We start from the raw sequence: 26859 nt of genomic DNA, 5'->3' as shown, positions 1-26859 counted from the left end.
CCTCCAATTTTCGAACATATTCCGAAAGAACTCCTTATTGTAGTCTTTTTCTTCCTGCCAGCTCCATCTAAATGGATTTGTTACTGACATCAAAGTTATATCCATACATTTTTCTCTATAAAAAAATTTAAATTCCAAAAATGCCACAAAAAGATCTGACTGTGCGAGACATTACTCGAAACTGCATAATTAAAAACTGAAACGAGTGATTCCCACCTGTACAATTAACTTCCGGTATATGGTGTCATGTAGGGTTTTGTTGTCTTCTTTCCTACAAGAATTACATCCAGGAACAAATATTCTGTTTAAAACAAAGTCCACCAGAAACTGTTCCAAAATAAGGACCATTGGTCTGCATTAAAAAACTTTATCTGTGACTAAAACCATAAAATTTCCATCTCTGAATATTTTCAACACAAAACTTTCCATTCAGGAAGAGAAGCAACAACAGAATGACTGCTGTGAGGGCAATATTGAACATCAGATCTGCAACATTTTCATTCAAGACCAATTAAACATCATAACAAGTCTTCTGATAAAACCCTACATCACTGTGACATTCTTTTTAAGAAGAGCTGTGATAAAAATTTCAAGATGGTTGCCATGGCAGTTCTTGTTGTAGGGTTTAATGCCATTTTTCAGCACACGATAGGCTATACATGGCGGCCAGTATTAATGGTGGAGGAAGAACCCGGGAAAACCCCGGAAAGAACCACCGACCCACAAGAAGCTACTGTAAAGCTTTCTCACATTAGACGAATCCGAGACTCAAACCCATACAGAGGTGAGATGGCAGTGATCCGTAACGGAGGCCGCTTTAGACTACTCGAGTCGCCTGCCATGGTAGTCATACTGTATGTGCTTCATGTCAGTAATCTAGGCCACCTGGATGTCAGTTCATTATAATTTTTTATTTAGGACCAACTATGAACTATACCAAGTCTTTTGGTGAAATCTCCATGATGACAAGACCATCAATTCATCCAGAGTAGCAATAACAAGATTTTCAAGGTGGTTGCAGAAGCAGCCATACTGGACATCAGAAAAAGTTCTGTTTATATGACCATCCAGTTAGCAGTCGTTGTAAGATTTCAAAATGGCCACTGACAATCACATTGGATTTTGGACTAACTAGACTATTAAAGGGGATGAATGTTGTGTATAAAGTTTCAGTGTAATCCTCTAAGTACTTTAGAGAAGTAGTATAACAAACTTGTGCTAATGGACAGCTAAATGATGGACAACATACAATAGACCCTCCTATTAGTATATCAAGCAAAGTTCCATGGTAATCCTCAAAGTAGTTTAGGAGTAGCAATTACAAACTTGTGTCATCAGACAACATGCCAATTTGTATGCTCTTCTAGTCAATGACCAGTAGAACTAAATACACAAATGATCACTTTATCAAACATAATAGTACATTATATGCCCACCCTTGTTAAGTCTTCCATGTAATGACTGGTAAGTCATGGCCGACTGGAGATTACTGAACAACAGGTCTCAATGATCTAACTAAACTTTTTGTTTCAACACTTGAAACTTACTCTACAGCAGAAATTATTCTGCAAAAACAATTTCCTTTCAGCCACAATGAATTTGTAAGTGATCACATGAAATCATGAACACAATGACTTTGTAAGCAATGAAATGAAAGCATTACCACAATGCAGACCATAATAGCTATTTCCCTATACTACAGAGGGAACAATACCTAGTCATACAAGTGGTGTTTGGCAGCCTGATCTTTTGATAAGTACTCTGAACAAGAAGATAAAGGGATGGACAAGTAAAAGGTAACAATCACAACTTGTAACTTTTTTAATGAAAACCATACAGTACTATAACTGAACTTTTTTGAATGTAAAAGATTTTCTCACGAGAGAAAAAAATTCTGTTGTCTTCAAAGTTCATATTAAGTTATAAATATCACTCATTTCTTCTAGTTATACCGTAATATATCGTCAGTCTTTGATGCAAACACAGCCAATTAGAATTTTCCATAGAAATAAAATTAACATAATCTACTACAGTCCGGTGTTGGTTAAGATTGTTCTTGTGCCAATCTTTCAGCTTTAGCTACCACCTCCTCAATTGGTCCCACCATGTAGAAGGCAACCTCAGGCAGATGGTCATATTCACCTGAAAATCAAATTACTTCTTGTGAAACGGGGCAAAATTCAGAGATTGAAAAAGAATCAGTATCATGAATATCATGCACATATACTGATGATGGTGATAATGATGCTGATGACAACAATGGTGATAACAGCATCTAATATTTAAGGGATAACAGTCATGTAGTGAAGGATTAGGAAAGTAATGGTGGTTTAACTGACACATACTGTAGTATCATTTATTTTCATGAGGCTCAATTTCTGTGGTTGTGTTAGAAAAAGACATTTTTCTGATACATAAATTCACGGGTTTTTGCCTGTCAAAGTCTGCACATTAGTAGGTATTTCATTTCATAGTTTAACCTCTACAAATGCCAAAATAAAGATTACAAAAGCATAAACTATGCCAATGCAAACGTTGGACACTTGAATGTTTAAAACAACATTACTACATGCATAGGTTAGCTATCTTTCTACATATGATTTCCTTTAATCCAGCGCATCTGCCCTGAATAATAAAATTACACTGCCTCAAGTGTACTATTAAATCCCTTGATAATTCTTTCCACCAATTAATTTCTCTGAAAGGGCATATTTCACAAATAATGAGCAAAATCTTAATTTGTTCTAAACCCTATCTGCTCTAAGAGAGACCAATGTTGAAAAAAAAAAAAAAAAAAAAAAGAGAAAAAAATGCAACTTACCCTTGAGAATAGCAGAAAATCCCTTAATGGTTTCCTTTAATGGCACATATTTGCCCTCAGAACCTGTAAACACTTCAGCCACCTGGAATGGCTGGGAAAGGAACTTTTGGATCTTCCTGGCTCGAGCCACAGTCAACTTGTCCTCTTCTGATAACTCATCCATACCCAGAATAGCAATAATGTCTTGCAAAGACTTATAGTCCTAAAACAGACAAAATGTTATCTTTCATTAAAGTTTTTAACTTGTCCATAATAGGATAGCAATGTCTTGCAACGACTTGTAGTTCTAAAACTGACAAAATTAATCTTTTAATTAGTTTTTAATTGGTCCATTAATAGGATAGCAATGTCATGCAATGATTTGTGGTCCTAAAACTGACAAAACTTAACAATTTTATTACTTTTTTTTATCTTCTCCATACTCAAGACAGCAATAAGGTCACGCAAAGATTTTTGTCCCAAAACAGACACAAAAAATCAACTTTTTGGTAGAACTTGTCTATACCCAGAATAATGATAACTACTTCTACTACACATTGTTATTCACCATGTACATGTTTTTCATAACTTTTTTTTAAATTGCAATCTGTTTGGGGAAAAAATGCTATATTGACGGTTTTCTTTTGAAAACTTGTCAGTATCAACTGTAGAAACTCATGGTCATAAAATGTATACAACATATACCAAATTAATTCTGGCTTGATACTTTTTCTTTTGAATTGCTCTTAGTAGAACATTAATATAATACAATCTTGTATTTCCAAAACACAACATAAACAGGGCCTTTTAACAATTGGTAACTTGTCCATTACAAGGATATTAATTCTGCCTATATTTGATGACCCTGCAATATCATTTATCAAATACTGAATAGCAGTGTTCTGCTGAGCATTTCTTTTTAGATTCAAGTTGAGAGACCATTTCTTTTAAGTCTTGTTTTAGCAATGGTTACCATATCTAATGAGCATTGGCATCATATCTAAATGTGAAATCTAACAACCTAGGACACTTTGTCAGATTAAGCAACATTTTTTTAATGAAATCATTAGAAGTTTATCTCCACATTCAGCCTTATTTGACAGCTGATTGTTATCATTTAGTAAAAACTTCTAAGCCCTTCATGCCATGATGTTAAGTTGGGTTCTATTACACAAGCTGTTTTTGAAAAGTCCTTTGGGGGTAATTGTGGCCTAATCTGATTGTGGAAAAATATAATTTGTTCAAAACTTGAAACCTTCTATGCCAAGATGATTTTTGTAATTTGGGTCAAATTCTATCGAGTGGTTATTGATAAAGTAATTTAAAGGTACATCTTTTAGTAATAGTGGTCATATATGATGGTGATCAGCATCATTTCAAATCTGAAAAACCTTCAGCAGGCTTTCTGTCAAATTTGGTCAGGTTCTATTTAGTAGTGTTTGACAAATTGCTTTAAGGCTTTCTGTTTTTGTAACCGCTGCCATATTTGATGGCAGATTCGTATCATTTGAATAAATTCAAGTTTTTCATACCAGGCTGCTTTCTGTGAATTTTTGTCTGATTTTGTCAAGTGGCTTTTGAAAGTTGTAAATATTAATTCTGAATGGACATCAGATCATGCAAGAATGGCTGTGGTTATACAATATGCTCACTTAGCCTTGAAGGCAGATGAGCTAAAACAAATATGCATGTAACTGTAATTACTAAATTTGCATACCTATCTTAAAATAGCAATGTGAAGCCCAAAAACGCAGAGTAAACTTGTACCTAGTTACTGTACCACTCTGGTGGCCTAATCTTTAGAGTCCACTTCAGATATGAGAGGTTGCGGATATGAGCCCCGACTAGGTCATACCAAAGACTTATAAAAATGGCACTAACAGCTGCCTTGCTAGGTGCTCAGGTTACAGAGGTTAAGTATTAGGACTGGTCGGCCTGGTGTTAGGATAATGTGACTAGGTGGGACATCATGCTACATGTCTGCGGCACAATGCTCCAGTGCTAGACATCACTATAAACTGCCACACTGCAGACATCGTAGTGATACGACCGTTTTTTTTTTTTTGTTTAAAGCTATGTTAAAAATCCAAAGCACACACAAACACACACTGTACCTAGCTAATAATTTTTACCTGTCCATGAAATGTTTCTGTTTGGATAAAGTGCAAAAACTTTTCATCTGAGAAACTATCTTAGACCTTGAAATTACTTGGGTAGCAAAATATTAAAAGACTTGATTTCCCTTAAAAACTTCTTTTTTTGATGATGTCCATCTACCTGTATTTGCCAACCAATAGTAATGTCAACTAAAAGACTTGTTTCATCCTATCTTTGGTACTTCTATCATGGACCATATCAATTAAAATGAGCTCAACTTCCTTCGAGACATTGTTTGTACATTTGAAGTTGAAGTTATATGATACACCTGTGCCAAACTTTCTTCCAGGGAAACAAAAAAAAACTACTAATGTGGAAAATACAAAGGCCCATCAGAGAAAACTTGCTTTATTGACACATGTAACAGATCTGGTTCAAAATCCCTAATGGTTTCTTAGTTATTCCCCAGTTACAAAAATGTTCATGGATAGATGCATTGTGATAACTACATTTCCCATATTACATGGTTGTTTTTTTTTGTTGTGCTTTAATGCCCATTATTGCAAATGGTATATGCAAGATTTTATAGCTTAGTCCAAACATAACTGACTGATGGCACATGTTTCATGTGGACAGTTGTATTATTTTAATAATCCAATTTTTAATTTCATTCTTTTCATTTAAGATACGACCATACATTCAGGAATATTGTTAATATTATTAAAACGGCCAATATAGTGGCCACATTGGACATTAAACACTATTTTAATTTAGGACCAGAGAGTGCAAAAAGTCTTCAGGTGAAAATCCAAGGCAATATTACCTTCATTCAAGAAGATTGATAGCCACTGTGGTGGCCATATTGGGCACTATTTTCATTTCAGCCCAGTTAGATCCCATAAGAAGTCTTTCAGTGAAAACCTCATGTCAATATGGCTATCCATTAGAAGTAGTGATAACATTATCACAACCGTACTGGTGAAAACCCCCATGTCAATATGGCTTCCTATTCAGAGGAGAAACCATATTTAGTGTGTTGCAGCTGCTCACAGGACTCAGCCATTTGGTCTTTACAATGTGCCTATAATTAATATTTACCCTATAAATGACCAAAATCCATGGCATTTATTGTCACAATCTTTAATTACTGGCCTTTTTTAAAGATGGAACATTAGATTTCTGTGAGACAATGTAAGTGTAGATTCTGGAACATGTCCGAAATTTCAAGGTATTATCTTCAAGGGTACTACTGAAACCTCATAAGGACTAGTAATTAGTGAGCTAACAACTAACCCCTCAAGTAAGTGAATGAATTTTTCAGACAATAATCTCTCTATTCCATTACTGAATATCTGTAAATCATTCAGAATTTTATTTTAGCGCAATCATTTTAAAAAAAATTATTTTCCAACAGATATATAGTTTATCTTTACCAGAAGCCATGGTGGTTAATGAGTCATTACCAGAAAGGTGAAGGTTCCAATCCCACCAACACCAAGCCAGATTTGATGCCATGTATAATCTTTCTGGGCAAGATACTTTATAACTGTTGCCTCTGAATGTTATAACCTTTCCTGTGTTGATGTGCTGTTAAACATGAAGTAAAGCAACAACAAATCTTATCTTCACATTCCTAATCGCCCCATGTAATTTTCTTTTTATAATGGGGTAGGATTCCATTCCAAGTACCATGACTTTATATCAGCAATAATTAAGTCTTACCTGCAGGATTTTCTGTACTCCTCTGGCCACAAGGTAGTGTTCCATGCCTATGACATTGGGATCCAAAATACGAGAGATAGAGTCAAGAGGATCCACAGCAGGATAGATACCCAGCTCAGCAATGCCACGGGACAGCACAGTGGTGGCATCCAAGTGAGCGAAAGTGGTGGCCGGTGCAGGGTCAGTCAAGTCATCAGCTGGCACATAAATGGCCTGCAGCACACAAGAAGAACAGAGCATGAAATTCACAGTATTGTATCAAGGTTAATGCAGAACAGTACGTCTTAATATGAACTGATAGCACTGCACCAAGGTTTATGCAATACATCGTCTTGCTATAAATTTACAGCACTGAGTCAAGGCAAGTGCAAAACAGGTCTTGCTGTAAACTGAGAGCAATGTATCAAGGTTAATGCAGAACACTGTCTGGCTATCAACTGACAGCACTGGATCAAGGTTAAGGCAAACACCATCTTGCTACAAAGTGACAGAATTACATCAAGATTAATGCAGAATAGTCTTACTATAAAGTGACAGCACTGAATCAAGGTCAGTGAAGAATACAACCATATGCCTATAAATTGATGATACCATATCAAAGTCAAAGAAGAACACAGCATCTTGCTATAAAATGACTGAGCTGTATGAAGTTTAATGCTGAACACAACATCTTGCATGGAAACAATTCATTTGTTTTTGCCACATTACATTTTGTGGTTTGTGAAAATGAAATTTTGTCAGGGTCCAAACAGTTAAATTGGCTATGTATCTTCACAAACACAAAATCCTTCCAATAACAAAAACAATGGACAATAATTATAGGTTACTGCATTTGTAAGGGAAAATGTGAAGGTTTTCTTCCGGATAGCTATACTGCACAACCTTGTTAGTGAGGTATTACCATCTGCCAAAACGAGTTCACATTTTCCCCTCCAAATGCAGTAACCTTTTTATTATATGCTCATTTTCTTATTCTACCCAAGGCTTAATTATATATTTTAAAAAATACACTACAAAAAACATCATAAAATATTGCACAATTCTGACAATGTAAAGTTGACAGGACAGAGACAAAAATGAGCATATAATAACAATTTTGGCTGATGCAACAGATACAGGTTCTAATAAAATTAGAAATTTCAACCTGAACCTTAAAAGAAACTTACACTTTGTAAACTGTATCAAGCTGCCATGAATTTCACAAAATCATGATAATTATAGAGAGGAGTTTTCATCAACACCCAGTGTAAAGTATGCCTTTTCAACAGGTGAGGACAATCTTTACAAAGCGATTATTATCTGTTCAATAAAACTGACCTGTACTGAAGTGATGGATCCCTTCTTGGTGGTGGTAATTCTCTCCTGCATGGTACCCATGTCTGTAGCCAGAGTTGGTTGATAACCTACGGCTGATGGAATACGTCCCAGCAAGGCAGATACCTGCACAATACAAAATTTACAAAAACTATGGTCAAATATTGATAATTCTAAAACTATTAGAACTTGGAGCTATTAGTGCATTGCAGAGTCATGCTCAACACAGTCTGCTTGTTACTGCCTTAAACACTGGAACTTGTGTTAGAAACCCCAAGTCATAAGAATAAGGAATCAAGAGATAGAACTCTCTGCTATGACATGGAATACTGGAAATCCAACATTCCTCCGTAAATTTTTGATGCAGAAACCAAAAGAACAATAGAACTTTTCTGAAAAATACTGTAGGCCACTGAAATAGAATTCGAAGTCTCGACCCTCTGAAGCTGCAAGCCAAATTTGGTTGACCTTCGGTAAGGTCATTCTGCAGAACCCAACATTTGGTAAGGTCATTCTGCAGAACCCAACAAGTCTAAGGGACAAATTGTGGTGCACAACTGTAAATAATGTCAATAAATCAATAAATACTGAGAACTCCTGTACTTGATGTAATGGAATCATTCAGTGCCTCATGAATATAAAAGCCTCATACCAACTGAATACCAAATGTTGTGGAATACTGAAAATCAAATTCATTCATGGTTCCATCAATATAAAGCTTCATAAAATTGATTCAAATCCAACATAACTTTTTAAACTTGTACTACAAAACTTTAGTTTTGAAAACAAGGACCATAACTCATGTAAATGATGTCATGGAATACTGGAAACCGAACTTGTTCGTGGCCTCACCATTACAAAGTCCTGTACCAGCTTTGGCTGTAATCCAACAAACTTTGGTCAATTTAAACTTTGGAAACCAATATCAGAATGACTGGCAATTGGCATGACTCATGTAAATCATGTAAAAGGCTGGAAACTGAACTCATAAAAAGGTTGAATCAATAAAGTTGCAAGCCAAATTTGGTAAAGGTACAACAATCCAAGGAATCTGTAGTGATGGAAATAAAAGTTAAGGGCATGGGCAATCAGGGGTATTAACTCCTCTAGTTAGAATGAAGCTTGAAAACTGAACTCTTCCAAGATCTCATCAATATAAAGCAACATCAAATTTGGTCAAAATCCACAGCAAAATGAAACTGGGTATGGGCAGACAGATGATTAGCACAACCCTGACGAAATTAGCCTCAGTAAGGCAGTTGATTTTTGTTCACAAGTTTGGCCAGTTTTCAGTAAGGTGTAACAAAATATCATAAACTGCTAAAGTAAAGCCGGAAAAAGTATTTAATAGTTCAGTATACAAACATGCTGCAACGGTAAACATTATGTTCAGCTGAAAAGCTTGTCAAGTAAATGTAGACCTTATATACCACTAGTACAGTTACACAAACTTCAGTTCCAAATCCTATGCAGCTCAATGGCTAGCTGTTATCTCTCAGCTTGAGACATACTCAAATTGATATATGATGGCCAAAAAAATAAAATTGTTTCCCTTCCTGCTTGTATTCACAAGAATCTGAATATTCCTTTGAATTCATCTGTGCTGATTATTAGCACTTTTTAAGAGGCTTATTTTCCCCTTCATCTTTAACATTCATCACTTGCTGGATGCCTTTTTTAAAAATATTCTATGATATCAGTTTGATCATAAGAAACCTTTATGTGGAAAAATATGTGCAGTCTAAAGCATCTGAGGTAATGCTGTAAAGTTAGTCTAATTCCCCGACAAACTCCACAAATTCTAATTTGAAACCCTGATCCAAATCAATGAAACAATAATCTTTTCCGTAGTTCTTGACCCCCCCCCTCGCAAGTTCATATTATAAGGGTAATTTTCTACGACTTAAAGCAATATCATAAGGGTTGGCAGGTCTGCATTAAATCCTAATTCAGCTATATGCTTTCCACAATATAACTGTTGAACAATGCAAAACAATATCGTACAAATACTTTGCAATCATGAGAATGAAAATAAATAAAAGCTTGCCATCTACCCTTAACTGCATCTCCTTTAAATCAATCTTAAACCGGATGTAGACTAAGAACAACCTCTAAAGTTTGCCATTTTGTGCTAATGGACCATTATTATTATTAAGCACAATGTTATGCCTCTCATTCATCTGTACATACAATCAGAATATACACCACCAAACACGCAAACATTGTGCTGATTGTTTTGAACTGGACTTGATTTACCTCTGAGCCAGCCTGGGTGAATCTGAAAATGTTGTCAATGAAGAGCAGCACATCCTGTCCTTCCTGATCACGGAAATACTCAGCTACTGTCAGTCCTGACAAGGCAACTCGAGCACGAGCACCTGGGGGCTCATTCATCTGTCCATACACCAGGGATACCTGCAATAACAAGGTACAAATGACATGACTGGAAATAATTAATTAGGGCTATACTAGTAAAACATGACTGGAAAAAATAATTAGGGCTATACCAATAAAACACACACTGGAAATAATATGGGCTATACCAATAAACTGTGGACATCTCACGATATGACAAGACTAGAAATAATTAGGGCTATACCAATAAAACATGCTAGGAAATAATTAACTAGGGCTATACTAGTAAAACATGTGACTGGAAATAATTAGTGTGTGGGCTATACTAGTAAAACATACGGAGTGGAAATTAATTTTGGGCTATACCAGTAAAACATACGATTGGAAATGATTCTAGTAGAACATACCTGGACACAAAGAAGACAATTTTAATACAAAACTATCACTTGAAGATGCAGTTTAGAACTTGCAACCGTTTTCCGATTAACTCAATGAATCCAAATAACCTGGCATATTTGTCTTAATTTTAAAAAAATGACTTCCCTAGGAACTATGCATGTTTAAATGGAATCGTCTTTAGTTTTCCTGGATGAAAAACAATTCTTTATTTCGTATTTATTTAACCTAAATGGTACTGATCCAACTACGAATATTTTTTGGTTTACTATAAATGAAGGAAGCTGGTGCCAAATGAAAAGTTTCTCTTTTTTAATTTTATTACATGATAAGAGACCGTAATATTACTGCAACTATTTCTATCATTTTTAGTTACTTTCTGAGGTGGAAGAGAACTGATCTTTACTCAAATACCAATTAGGAAAAAAAAGCTCAGCATCCTGTTTGCACCTTACCTTGGAGGTATCATCTTTCAAACTGATTACTTTTGTAGTGATCATTTCATGATACAAATCATTTCCCTCACGAGTTCTCTCTCCGACTCCAGCAAACACAGAGTAACCACCGTGAGCTTTGGCCACGTTGTTAATCAGCTCCATAATCAACACAGTTTTCCCCACTCCTGCTCCTCCAAACAAACCTATAATCAAAATCAAACGGTCTGAACAGCTACATTCACAGAATCTTTAGAAGTATATAGAAAATAATTATTTTATCCTGTCCAAACCAATTATATCGACAAGCCACCTATATCGATGAAAATGCAAAGTCCTGGGCCCATGGTGTATTATTACTACCAAATCTGTCATGCTGATGTCACTGTTCAAGTAAAAAATAAATGTGTGTCAAATGAAGGCATTAGTCCTAAATTAAACTTGTTTTCTAATCATTCATACTGACTAGCTGCCAGTTTTAACCCATATTTTGTTCTACTGCTCAATAATTTTATATGTTTGCCATCGGGCTTTAATGATGTCATTGCCTTATCAAAATGGATATTTGTGGTTCTACAAATTTGACCTTTCACGTCAACTTCAATAACGTTGTGCACCCTTCATCAAAGCAAGCCAGCTACAATCTTCAATAAAAAGAATGGATCTTTCAACAAAGAAAGTTAGCAATAAATTTGAATAAAAGAAATGTAATCATAAAGAGTTCATTTTCTGACGATACCAATGATTGTAACCGCCAAGAGTGATGTTTTATCAATAAAATACAGCAAAATTTGTGTCAACACAAAATAACCTTATCTGTACTATAAATATATAACATAATACAGATAAGGTTATTTCATGTCACAAATTTTCATCTATTTTGTAGATAAAATGTAAAACTAGTCTTGTTGAAACACATTTATATTGCAGTGAATGTTTTTTGTTTCATAGGAAAGAAGTTTTAGGGTTTAACACCATTTTTCAGCAATTGATAGTGTATACATTGCGGCCAGTATGACTGGCAAGTATCCCAATGTACCCACATTGGCAAACTAGTTTTCTTCCGTAAGCACAGATTGAATGCAAAATAAAAATTACCAATTTTCCCTCCCTTGGCATAAGGAGCAAGGAGATCAACTACTTTAATTCCAGTTTCAAGGATTTCCTGGTTCACACTCATCTCCACGAATTCTGGGGCATCTTGATGGATACCAGAATATCTGAAATAAACAAGCCACATGTACAATGACTTTTTTCACAAATATCAGCATACATGCAACAAAACAAACAATATCGGCAAGCTTTAATCAAGTACTACCTGCTTTGCTATTGTTATGTCGGTCTGTATTTTTCCTGTAACTCTTGGTACATGACTGAATGCGTGAATTTTTGTTTATGACTAAACTGCAATGAGCCTCTATAATTAAGATACTGGTTAATTATTGTACATGGTTATAAAATTCTATTTTAAGAAATTGCAAGTGAAGATTGCATCGGCTCTATACTATAAACAGTTGCTAATGTGGGTGCTTACAATCATTAATAACATTATTAATAATAAACCATGTTGACAACTTTGAGGTAATTTCTCACTGGTTGGTGGGATGAGGAGGGTTCTTGGAAGAATAAAGTTATTTTCTAGTGTCAGGTGGGTTCTTTTCAACATGGGATATTTGCAAAAAGTCATGTAGCTAGTAAGAGCAAAATGCATTTTCACCTCTTGTGCTTGTATATACATGCAGTCAAATTTGTATCGTAATGCACATCACATCTCCAACTTCTATATGTAGCACATGTGTAAGAGACAAGTCCATTGATTTCCCAGAATTTCAACAGTATCATTTGGAATATGGAATTCTTGCAAAATATTTTAACAATTACACAAAATCTGGAATGGCTGTAATATATGCCATGACAATCACCCAAGAAATTACAGAAAATATTACTTGTCAGTTTTAATGGGTCCTCGTTCATCAATTGGCTCTCCAATGACATTCATAATTCTTCCTAGCGTGGCTGGTCCTACTGGGATCCTTATAGGGGTCCCAACATCTCGACACACCTGACCACGTACTAAACCCTCTGTACCATCCATAGCTATTGTTCTTACTACATTCTCACCTGTGGAAGGAGTCAGAGGAAAACTATGATCAGGATTAAGTAACCATGCAATGATATAATGTTAAATTTGGACCATTTTATAATGAAACTGAACTGCTGGTCTAATCTGCAACAACTAGACGACTATACTGAACGCTTCACGTCTTAAAGATAATAGTTTCCAGGCTAAATGTTCCTGTTTTTCACAATGCTATACATCCAAATATTAAAATGTTTTGTTCTGCATAAATATTTCACAACCATATTGCAAGAAAAACAGTATCAAGGGCCATGCTACCAAGTAAAGCAGGCAATTAAGATGCTTCAAAAATGTAAACTTCGCCTCTTATTAGGAAAGAAAAAGTAATTTTTCAGGTGTAAATTGAGCGACCATGGGTTATGACTTTTAAAATGCTTCCTTAACCTTGCCATGTTGTTACAGTGTTGAGTTGTAGTTCAAGGCATCTTAATATCTTGCATATTCAAAGGCACATTTAAACAGCTGAATGAGCTTAATTAAACCCTTTCCCAGAAAGTTATCTGATGGTGGTGAAAATATAACAACCTGTTTCAAAACTTACACATAAATACCTAATTAACATTTTTCAGTTTAAGATCAGAGAAGAACTTAATATGTTTTTGTGAAGATTTTAACTGCCCCGTTTTAATTATTTTCTTCATAAAATCTGTTCAGTTTGAAACAATAAGTAAACCTGTCATGGGGCAGTAATGGAGGACATTGCCATCCATAAAGTATCTCTTCATTAGATTGAGCTTATTTAAATCACCGATAAAATAATTTGAGGTCAATATACAACAGAAAGTGAAGTGTGAATAAAAAGAAAAAAGAGTCAGCCTAAGATAAAATTATGTAGGTTAGAAATTTTCTTTGTTTAAATGAAGTTTATAAAGCATTTTTACACATTTGCAGTACAATACTGTAATCAAAATACTCCTATTTGTATTTATATATAGTTTCTATTGTGCCTTTTTAAAGTCATATAGCTACAATATAGCAGTACATGCATATGATAAATTTATACACTTACAAAAGTTGTTTGAAATCTACAAGTATTGCTTAAAACCAATGTTAACTCATTAACTCCTGGATGTTTTTGTCATTTTCGCCTGAAATGCAACCAGGAAACACATTTTGGGGGCTGTTTCTGAATACATCCTAATAAATCGACTTCCATGAGATATCTGGTTAACCTAATGCCTAGCTGTGTAAGAAATTTCGTTTTTCGTTGGCTATTTCACTCATGCATGAGCAGAAAGGTAAAAGTTGTTTTTTTTTTTTTTGCTTAACGGATCCATAATTTTTGCATCCATACCACTTTTTATTCCAAATCCCCATCTTATCCTACTTTTGCAAAGGTTCTCCTGTCTGTGTGCAGTTCAGACCAGTCTGCCTTAGACCTAAGACCAAAATGTCTAAAATTCAGACAAAGTTTGATTCTGACAACTTTGATTGGAAAACAATCAGGTCCAAAAACAGAAAAGTTTTTCCGTGTATTTTGTAGTGCAGCTAGAAGGTCCTGAATATTTGTTATGCAAAGCTATATTTGTCTTCCTTTCAACAATACCACCTACTTTAGTGTATCTTAAGTGACCCTGACGCTACAGAGCTCAGAAGTAAGGCATTACCTCCTGACACGTAAAAGAGGTGCCACTGGTTAATGAGTTAAATGCACAAATGCATACTGAGCAAAAGAGGGCATACTTTAAATAAGGGAACCAAAGCACACATACACTTTTCCCTGTTCTGTCAAAAGAAGAACTCGCTTCTCCCTACCATTCAAGTCCACCTGGACCCCTGCAAAATATGCCCCTGAAAGATATCAATACATTAATGGGCACAATCCCATCACTCTAATCGAGGACATGATCCAAGGGAAGAAATGCCACATGAAATTAGGGAGGTATACTGTTTTATATTCAAAACAGGATGAAAATTAGATGCAAAAATAAAATAAAAACAGCATCACTGTCTACCTTTAAACCCTATCCATACTGTTTCTAGAAAGGAATTGTACAATATGATGAATAGGAATGGCTAAAAAGTATTTTCAGAAATCCAAGATGAGACTAATCTTTTTAATTAGAGTGCTGAAACCATCTGATGGAGACACTGGATTTTATTTAGGACAAACCAGAACAAGCAGACATCACAAGTCTTTTCCCATGATGATACAACTACCCATTTAGGAGAAGCAAAAACAAGATTTTTAAGATGGCCACCACTGGTAGCAATCATGGATGTTAGATTGATGTAATTTTTCATCTTGGCCAACTGGACACCATAAGGAAAGTCTTTTGGCAAAAACCCCATCTCTATACAACTTTTCATTAGCAAGGCTGCATCTAGGATTTAGTAAAATGGGCACTGTCCCCATCTAAAACTGAGAGAAGGGGAACAATCTTGTCACACCTGGTGCCAAAGATTCCTCACAATACACTGGCATTACTATCTGTAGAAATCATTCAAATTTGTCAACTGAACAAAATGGCATAGATTAAAATCTGCCGGCACATTATCTGATGGTTGACTAATACTATATAAAGTGTCAACCCAGATAAATGGGGTGGGTGGGTGGGCTACAGTTTACTTCAGTAAAGATCACTTTTTCAGAACTGTTCTGAGAGCATCATCGCAAAACTGGTGGTTGGTGAAATTTTGAACAATACCTCATGTTTGGCAGTCAATACTGACAATATTGCACAATTTAAAACCTAACTATTTTAGAGTCGCTCTAATGCTTTTTTTCTTTACTGATGTAACTTCATGCATCTAGTAGCAGTATTTTTCAAACTGCTGACTACCATTTCAGTTCTTCGACTAGTGACAGTACCTTAGGAATACCAAAGTTGGCTGAAATGAGGTGCAATATATTTTATGAAATGAACACGTGTAATCAAAAGTTCAACTAAATGTGCAGACATATTCATTTAAGAAATTGCCCCCTCAAGTGCAACAAGCTTTCAGCATTCCTCCTGTGCCCTTGTTAGGATCAAACATCCATAAGAAGTCTTTTAGACATAACCACATGCTGATACGGATCATAAATTCTGGAGGAGTAGTTTTTAAGATGGCCAATATGGTGGCTTTACTGGATACCACAGTAGCATAATTTTCCTTTGAACATTACAATTTCATGCATGGTCTTACCTAAATGTTGTGCAACTTCTAAGACAAGCCTAGGACTTCTCTTCTCAACTTCAAGAGCATTTAAAATTGGCGGAAGACTGTCTTCAAACTGGACATCCACCACAGCTCCAATGACTGCCACAATTTTACCTACTGCCACTCCTGGTTTTGGCTTGGCTGCCTCTGAAGCATATTTCTTGTCTGAAAATAGAGATTATGAATTACACAAGACATGGAAATGAAAGAAGATGTATTTCTTAAAATTTGCCATTCTTTTTTTTTTCTGGTGGGGAGGAGAGAGAGGAATGAATGATGCTATAAACTGAAAAGGGCATTTGGCTTTATTATGAAGAATTATTTGCATCACAAGGTTTGTACAGACCTGGTAGCCTTTTGCAAGGACTTTGTAAAAAATTCCCTCAATTTGCAAAGATGTTTTTTATACTTTCACCGTTTTCTGCCAACGGTTCTTAGCTCAAAACTGCTTCAGCATGGAAACTGCTCAAAATATGAATCTTAAACATATTTGGCAGCAAATGTTTCTTAATACAATGTATATTTTATGAATATACAGTATTTATGTGCATGGCTTGAAAAGAACTTTACTCAATACTAGCCACATTCTGGTTTTCAGTAAGTAAAAATAGGGTTATTATTAATGTCCACTAGCATATTACCATGTTCTTAAATAAAAGTTTACAAAATATTTAGGGCTAGAAACTTCTAGCTCATTTTCTCAGCTAGCACAGGATTCTACTGGCAAGCTTTCTCACATTTCAACATTGGCAGATCCTGAGACTTGAACCAAAGCAGACAGACATGACTGCTATAGAAAAGCACTTTCAACCACTGGGCTTAGGAAGAAGTTACTGAATGACTGATAGTGTAGAATCAATAGACTAGAAACTATTGATATTAATTTTGATGGCAATGGCATTAACAAAGTTGTCGCCAAAATCCCACCAACCTCAATATTTTGTTACCAATTTTCATTTTTTTCCCCGCCATTTTCATAATACAGCACTAATTGTTCATCTTGATATCCTGTGACCAAGGTAATATTAAGCAGGCATTGAGATAGGTGTTTATGGGACAAGCTTACAAAAAAATCAGATTATGCGAACAAGTGAAAGACAATCTGGGCTCAGTAATTAGCATAGCTGCCAACCTTCCATGCCCACAATTAGTGAAAATAGGGATAAAAAGTCGTGAATTTGGACATGAAATAGTGAAAATTACGATAATAACTCCATCCACTCTGACCGTCAATACTACACTATATCAAGTTCGCAATATAAAACTAAAACACTACATATATGCAGAAATATTTATTTATCAAGACATGATACTGTGGCAGACCTGAGCTTCCTCAACTGATCGATCGTAAATTTGTTTTCTAAACAGTTCAGACTTCTTGCATGCTGGTTGATCTTGGTGACTAAAATTGCTGACAAATTTTCTGCAGCTAAGGAGGCCCTAAAGTCTCTTATTTTTACTCACTAGAGAAAATACTCTTTCGCTGTCACTGTCGCTGTGAGGAATGCACAGGAGCTGCAGCACTTTTGGTTCTTCCACAGGAAAATGTGGAAGCAATTTTCGAGTCCGGGAACATTTGTCATAACAAATGTTTAGCATGGTCTCCAACTGATAAAGGTAGATTGTGTTCGACAAGAAAACTCACAAATAATGCTTCAGCATAAGTAGCCTGCAGATCTTCCGCCGATGGCTTAAAATATTCCATAACTGAAATCTGCGAAGTCTTAATTCCCCCCCACTTCTACATGTTTTTGCAACCGACGTGCTTCCTCACATCGTCTCTGTGATGGCACACTGAGTGCAAAAAGCATGATGAATATCAATGTTTAATGGCAGAATGCACGACCAATTTTTGATATATTCCAAATTAAGCTTCACTTTTTGAGCAATACATTTCTTTTTTCCTTGGTGGTGAAGACATTTTCAACATCTTACATGCGATGCTGAACGGTAAATAAAATCAGTGTTAGGGACACATGCACGTTGGAAAATTCTGGTTAGGCCCCCATTTCTATCAAAAGCATTTGTAAAACTACTCTTATACATCTAGATTAAAACAGGCTAAAATGCTTGCTACCAGACCAACTGTACTAATCGGCTGTAGATCTACTAATATTGCTACCAGCAGTACTGGACTGTTTTGGCGACTGCAAATATCACGACTAGCACTTAACAAAAATCGGTTATTTTATTAAAGATTTTAAATGATTAAGGATTGGAGAATTCATGAATTTTTGGCTTGAGGCGTGAATTTCTGAAAAAGTCGTGAATTCGTGAGGGTTGGCAGCTATGAATTAGGTTTTACTCCAAGAGAAAATAAACAATGGACATTTTGATTAATCGAAGACAAACCTAGTCTGAAATACATGTGTAATGACAACTTATAACTGTGTTATATGATGTGATTTTGGATTTTTAATGTAGCTTTAACAATTTATCAGTCACACTGCTACGATGTCTGCAATGTGGCAGTTTATAGTGATGTCTAGCACTGAGGCAGCATAACGCAGACATGCAGCATGATGTCCCACCTAGTCACATTATCCAGACACCAGGCCGACCAGTCATAACACTAATCTATTAATGCTGAATGCTCAGCGAGGTAGCTGTTAGTATAATCTTTGTAAGTCTTTGGTATGACTCTGCCTTGGATCGAATCCACAAACTCCCATATCCGAGGCAGACACACTGACTACTAGGCCACCGGAGCGGTAGATAACTTATAACTGTGTAGAAGAATCCATAATGCGTTAACCACTGTAAATGTACAAGAGAAGTCCATGAAATAAGAGTATAAATCAGATGTTAGAAAATTTATCAAATCCTCTGTTAGAAAAAACAAACATGTATGCAAAAATGTCCTCATTTGATCTATATCCCATTGTCAACAAACATGTACCACTAAACAATTCAACCAGATATTTGTTGCCAGTAGCAGATGGCCTAATGGTTGTATATATGGTCTAGATTTTGGTCAGCTATCATCAAGCTATGACTACCCAAGAGGATGAGGCTGTTAAAAGGGAAATAAAAACGTGAACAGTTTAATAAACAGCTTTGCAATCAATATCTATGGTTTCAAAAGATCTGAAATTTGTGTCTTATGCCGCCTTTGGCAGGAATCATAAACATTTTTCCTGCAAAGATGAAACTTTCACAGCACAATAAGTGTTCCAATCTCTTTGGAAAATGCAACAATCCATCAGATACACTTGCTTTAAGTTTGATGCCTCATTCCTTTGATGAAGGGTGCATGTGTTATTGGAGTCACTGCTAAATGCAAACTTTCAAGAACCAAACAAACGCGTATTTGTTCTTTCAGCTACATCAAGTAATTGCAGAACACTGAAATAGATTTTTGTATTTTATTTGTTTAGCATTCATACAGAACAATTGGTGCTTCAAAGGTATCAAGTTTTCTTTAAACCTTCAGAAAAACTTGGGGGGGGGGGGATATAAAAAAAAAACACACACACACACCCATATGATTGATTGCACCCATTCCTGTTCCTGCATTTGGAGGTTCATCGATTGTAGCTAATCTGGTAGCATGACTATCTGAGTGTATCGCACATACAGTACCCAGACCAGATGTCTGCATAATGACATTATGATGTAAAAACGCACTAATTATGATGCCTTTTTTTTCAATATAAACAATGGATTTATCTAACAATTGATTCAGGTGCATATTATATCCAAGATTGTGGCTTCATTTCATGGTGGCTTTGAATTTCTCCACCCCAAGCCAAAGACTGTATATACAAGTTTAAACACATAAAAATATTGTTGCCAAAGAAATCGCAAGATATATTTTGTTGCCAATGAGTAAAAGAAATATGCAATCTGCTATATAAACGAAGCTCATTGCCATTCCTGCCTTTTACCTCATTGCCATTCCTGCCTTTTACTAAACATCCATCATTTATTTAGTCAGGCATAGATAAACCCATTTTAAACTTTATAAATAAATCAAGCCTTTCCCCGATATCCTCTTTCATAGACATTCATGATTTTCAAATCACGAATAACTTGTGAATGATATTACGCAAGAAAACCATCAAAAAGTAGGCAACGAACCTTCCAAAATAAACAAATAATGGGGTTAGGGGGTAATGCATCTTTCCAAGGTCATAGCATGAACCGTCAGATTATAAATGACATTTCAAGTTGCTTCGAAGCTGACTGACGTAAACATATCGTAATACAATTATGCTATTATACAGGGCGTCAATTCTCTCATCATACAATATTTGTACATCCAGCATTGAAATACAAGTTAATGCGGCCCGGCTATGTACCGGCAAGCAAAATTCCACAAGCGACTGGATGTCAGTGGCTTTTGAGGGAGAAAAGGAACAAGACTGCATAAAAAAACAACTGCTTACGTGCGATTATGCATCCTGGCAAAGCCTTAAACGCTGCATTATGTGTTGACGGCGTTAAAAAGGCCCCTTTTGAGGCCTTAAGCGCCCCGATACACGTCCTTCTCACCGCATGCATGATGGCGACCTGTACGAGAGATCTGTCACGTGACTAGTATACTAGAGCACTATGGGAGTAGATGCTTGACTGGAACACGCAAACTTCCAACACACGAAGTATTAGAAACTAACAATGATTAATGGAGTCGACAATGCAAAAACAAGTTAGAAGTTGTACAAAAGAAAGAACATTCATTGCTGTATCAACTGAGTTACCGCGACTAAAACAAACAGTAAATGACCACAGGTGCTGGACCCGAGCTTAATGTTAAAAACAGCAACAAGCTAAAAGAAAAAAATAATACAGAGTGACATAATTACCTTAGATTACCCCCATGATCCGTTCTGACATAGGACCTTGTCTATCATACTATAAGAGATAATAGACAGGGTCCCATGTGGGAACGGTAATCTAAGGTAGTTTTGCCACTGGGTTATTGCGTTTTCTCAGCAATAAACTTGCGTTGAGCACCTGAGTAAATGATTTTCCCAATTCGTGACCTTTTTCTGACTAATCACGACCTTGGCCTTTTAGCTAGGGAATTGGTTATTGTATAATAAAGTTTTATCAAAATATCTGCATGCAGAGCCGTTGCAAGTTTGAGCTGAACGGGGGGGGGGGGGGGATACCGCAATATCCGCGAAATTGCGCCTTCAAAGATCGCCCGTATCTCAACCCCCCGGTTATCACCTTGACCTTTCGCCGCGTGTCATACCTGAAATTTGCTAGACTGTCAAATAAAGGCATTTGCGAACATGATTTAAATATATCTGAACTTAATAATAATGATGTTTTACGGTTTTATTATTATTATTATTAGCACATCTACTTATGGTTCTGTAACTATTATATGAATTCACAAGGCTAATTTTCCAAGAAAAATCATGATTTCCGTGTTAGGGAAACCAGAAAATAGTATGTACAAAGACTAAATATCAAGTGTATGTTTGATAATGGTACTCATAACCTTTCCAGTTAATAAGTGCTTTTTTCTTTATCATGATTTAATATTTGTGCAGCGAAAATATCTTGTGTTTTTCCCAATTCAGCTTCATAAAATGTACCATAATTTTTTTCATCCATTTAAACTGTAGTGTTAGGCTTAATCTAATTAGCTTTAAAATATCACTTGACGGTAAAAGTAATCAGATATTACACACTGGATCAGAACTGATACACACCAACAGCGGGTTTATGTTATACATTCACAAGCGTTTATATTCCACGGAAAAACACTTTCAGGGCAGTCTTTACTCCCCTTCCTAGCTGTATTGATGTCTTGTATTTAATAAATAGTATAGAACGCCTTCTGCAGTTATTCTTCAATAACAAATAACATTACATAAACCTTCTGCTTAGTAAATAATTGGATTGATATACATGGTGTTAATTTTTACACATTCAATTTAATTCAGTTTTTGTGCATATATTTTGTCAAGAGTTGTTGTATATGACGAATGGTAGGACTGAACTGATGACTACATAATGTTCAACTATATAATGTAGTACGCACCCGTACTCTTTAATTAATTGTGGAACTGATGCTAGGCACCCACTTATACACTTTGAAGTTTGCGCTGCACATTTCTTAATCGCTTATGCCGGAAGTGGCAAAGAAGGAACGGAAATGGAGCGTCTCGATATCAGCCGATGGCTTCTGTTGATCCAGGGTTTAAAACTTGTGTGTTTTTTCGTTAAATTTTAACGGTATCGTTTAGTTACGATTAGATCGTTTATTACGGTCGTGTAAGGTCACTCTGCCTTCTACGACCAATTAATACAAACACGGTATACTTCTCAATTTATAACTGAGTAATAAGCGAATGATGTCCCGATAGGAGATCAGACTGACTGACTGATTGATAATGGATTATAGTCGCTTTCGACCAATAAGCTATGTGCGAGTGGTTAATTTGCGCATCGCGTACTTCTTAATTAATCGTCGAACTGGAGATGGACACCAGCTCAGCTAGACGCTTTCATGGATGCAATGCATTCTTCTTAATTTATCATGCAAAGAGGCGGGAACGGAAATGGAACTGGAGATTCGCACATCGACGTAACTACATGGCTCCTATTAGACCTGGATTGAAAATTTGTGATCTTTTCCCAGTGTTAAAAGGTATCATCTTGCACTGATATTTGGAAAATGTTATTTACTTATGAATGATTTAAAAAAAACTTCAAACGTTGTTTAAGGTTTAGGAAAGATCAACCCTGATTTTTTGTTCTTTTAGTTTTGTTTGGAACGCATTTATGCCACTTTACGTGGCCGGAATAGTCCTATATTGGGGTTGTTCTGGCCCAAACTTCTATTTTGAACTTGACGACAACATAATTCATAAAGTTGTATCAAGGGCTACGTGTTAAATAACATGTATCAATTAGGTTTTTCCAGAGGATTGACTCACATCCGGGCATCTGTTTTGCGTTGTAGTTAGATTTATTACTGATCTTTTGAGAAATAATAGTTATTCTTGCCTTAGCAATTGAGAAGTTAAAGTGTTTTATGTCGTGACCAGTTTGGGGCTAATTATTCTGTTTTCTTCAATTTATTTGGATTTCAAGTTTGTTTTCCCTGGAAATGCTAGTGCTCTAAATTAATTCTTGGATAATGACATTGATCAAAATTTACAAAGAATTCAAAAACTGAAATATTATTTTCTGTGAGTCAACAAAGAACTCAACTGTTGACACTTCAGTACGACGCTGACCAGAGCATACGTCATCGCTTTCCATTTTGGATTTCATCGGGATTCGAACTCAGATAACTTTTTATTACTAGGATTTTTATTATTTATTTCTTGGATTATTTTTGGATTTGATTCATAAAACCATAAGGTCTTTTTCTCATTTTTAAATTGTATTTCTAGGGATATAAATTATTTGTTAAATTTTATAAAGCTTGTTGTCTTCACTTTTTTCTTGTTACGTTTTGTAAGAGCCTAAAAACGTAACAGTCTAAACAACTACGAAAACAACTTTGTTGAGCCAACACAATTATTTCATAATCGATTACCAGCACGAGGACATGCCATTGTATAGTCGCCGTCGTCATACAAACTAGGGCTTGATCCAGAAACACCCCATCATATAAGGATACTGATATATTTTAGACAAAGTTGCTAGAGATTGCAAGCAATTTTTATATTTGATATTTCACACAAAATTGCTGCAGATTTCTCGAGATATTTTTTTCACGTCTAAGCTTTTGCAATAATATACCTCTCATCATCATGACAAAACAAGTACATATTTATTTTGCCGCTGATAAGAGAATCAGGTTCGAACATTTTGATAAAGTTTCCATGAGAAACTATTGTTTTATTAACGTAACATTTTTAGCTCATCATCAACTGTAATTTTTGTGTATTTGTTTTGCGATATTGGATTATAAAGATTGCCAATAGTTTTAACGAGCTCCTTTGTGATCAAAGGAACTCTATCAAAATATCCTGAATAATCATTACAAACAAGAGATAACTTTATCTTGTTTCTATTTTTGAAGTCCGTTCTATACTTCTCGTTGTTAAATATAATCGTCATATGCATACTCTGAAAGAGAATTATCTTCGTCTTTAACGTGGTATCTTCCACCGTAATATCTTCCATTATTTTCCCCACAAAATTTACTTGTTTTTCGTATTTTGCAACTCTATTTGGTATCATATCTACGAACAACTCGTCTTTAACTCGCAGTTCCAGTATAACATCTAACATTATAAACTGTTCACTTCTGAGATAAGCTCGAAGTCGGTTAAGAATTTTATTGATTTAAAAAAAAAATACATATCCCTGACACAATTAACAACAATGGGTTTGTGGTCCAGTCCGCTGTTGCAATTTCAACTGTTGTTTGTGGTCCAGTCGGCTGTAGCAATTTCAGCTGTTGTTATTAATACTGGAATATATTTCAGCTTGCTTTATATTCTGCTGTAATATTTTCTGGCGCGTCTGATACAGTCAAGTTTTATATGGTTATATTCATAGTATTTAATCAGCTCGACTCTATCATTGTCTTGGAGACCTGATGAAATGTGATTGAAGTCTATTATTTCATTTTTCGTCATTATGGACTGGTTTTATAATTATTTCGATAGCCGTAGTAAAAGCATTTTCAGCTGAAACGTTTTTGATCAGAGCACTAACTTTTTTGTTGACAGGATCGGCAAGAAACGTTATACCTATCATACACTTCAAATGAGATATCATCCTGTCTTATGATGGGTAAAACTGGGGATGAAAACGAAGGATTAAAATGTGTTGGTATCTTCTGTTTCACCAATATTGTTCTTGTTCTAGGGTTTAACGCCATTTTTTCAGCACAAGATAGGCTGTACATGGCGGCCAGTATAACTGGTGGAGGAAGAACCCTGGAAAACCCAGGGAAGAACCACCTACCCACGAGAAGCTACTGGCAGGCTTTCCCACGTACCCACGCTAGCCGAGCCTTGGACTCGAACCCACGCAGACAGAGGTGAGATGGCAGTGATCCGGAACGGTGAGCGCTTTAGACCACTCGGCCACTCGGGGCCCCCTTCATCAATATAACTAACAACATAATATAACTGATCCAGCTTAATTTTTTTAAAGTACTATATAAAGATTGAGAATTGCATATGCTGTTCCAAAACTTAAAAGACTGAGAATATCAGCTTGCCCTAGCAGCAGTGAGGGCGAACAGACCAGATCGTTTTTCCATATAACCTCTACAGAAAAGTTTGTTCGCAGAAGGGTTGAATTTCAAAATAGAACGCTTCTACGATGATTAAAAATCGCTGAAAAATATGAAAATAACTATATATATTATATCCTCGTTGTTGTCGTGGTAATTAAAATTAAATTTATAAATTAATCTTAATCAGGTAGGGCGAACAGACCAGATCGTTTTTCCATATAAAAAGCTCTACAGAAAACTTTATTCGCAGTAGGGCTGAAATTCAAAATAAAACTCTTCTACGATGATTAAAAATCGCCAAAATATCCGAAACAGCTACTGGGTATTTGTCTCCGTTGCTGTCTTGGTGGTAATGTTCTTTTTATCGAAATATTTTGTCAGGGCCAACTCGATATCGTTTTCGAGGATCATGTAAATTTACAGTTACAAATCCGTGAGGTGTTGCCTGAGCACGACTAAAGAAATTTCTAAATTTATTAATATCCATATCTCCGCTGCACCAGGTACAATGAATATTTCTTAGCGTGTGAGTATCTACGCCGTTGAAAACAGCTAAAATATTACAATTATCTCTAATTACTTTTGGTATTTGTGTATACCGCTGAGTTACGTAAATAATATCAGTATTTTTATGTCGACCACGAGAAAATATTCTTGCAGGATTTGCTTGTTTGTCCAACATTACATCGTCGTAAACAACGAAATTGTTAATAGATCCATCTAAATCATCAACTGATGGGGCTTCTTCGATATCGGTAATAAATTCAATAATATTATCATTATTATTTAACAACGATGCGTTCTCGCTAAAATCTTTTAATACTTGATAACATTGTTGATCATCAACAGATGGTGCAACCAAATACAACTTATCCCAGGGCCGATTTTCATTGAGAACTTTATTGATCGTGATTGATTATTTTAAAATCTGAAACAAATTTAGGACTGTCGCCCTCACTGCTGCTGTGGAAAACAAACAAAAAAAAATCAATCACGAGGCTAAATCCATATCGAGGCTAAATATTAGGTCATCAAAAAACAATCATTTGGGATGTGGGGAAAGTGTCAGTAAATAATTTTATTATTAGGGAAAATGACACTTTCCCCATACACCTAAGGTCATCATGGTCCTATGGTGCGGGGCTGATGACGTCATCAAATTGTTGTTTTTCTGCCAATAAAATCATTTAGTGATGGTGGTTCTTGTTTCCGAACAAAACATTTAGGATCCCTTGTTGAGTAATAATAACACGAAGAACGGTATTCGTTTCCGCCACAATCTCGACATAAATCA

General features: G+C 35.7%; 1 protein-coding gene across 1 annotated transcript; it reads right to left on the bottom strand.

The window, feature by feature from the left end:
- Nucleotides 1-1807: 1807 nt before the first annotated feature.
- Nucleotides 1808-20948, bottom strand: LOC149776617 (ATP synthase subunit beta, mitochondrial-like). The gene is made up of 10 exons (XM_089941119.1): nt 20791-20948; nt 16388-16567; nt 13065-13239; nt 12217-12338; nt 11140-11324; nt 10190-10348; nt 7937-8059; nt 6620-6832; nt 2822-3023; nt 1808-2142 (listed from the first exon to the last, which is right to left on the bottom strand). The coding sequence occupies exons 1-10, from the start codon at nt 20903-20905 to the stop codon at nt 2045-2047; spliced, it is 1572 nt and encodes a 523-aa protein (XP_089797245.1). The 5' UTR covers nt 20906-20948; the 3' UTR covers nt 1808-2044.
- Between the last annotated feature and the right edge of the window lie 5911 nt (nt 20949-26859).

The sequence above is a fragment of the Sinohyriopsis cumingii genome, chromosome 18 (assembly GCF_028554795.1).
Source record: "Sinohyriopsis cumingii isolate HCF-2022 chromosome 18, ASM2855479v2, whole genome shotgun sequence".
Taxonomy (NCBI): domain Eukaryota; kingdom Metazoa; phylum Mollusca; class Bivalvia; order Unionida; family Unionidae; genus Sinohyriopsis; species Sinohyriopsis cumingii.
The sequence above is the reverse complement of the archived record's forward strand: the minus strand, read 5'-3'. Positions and strand labels throughout refer to the sequence as shown.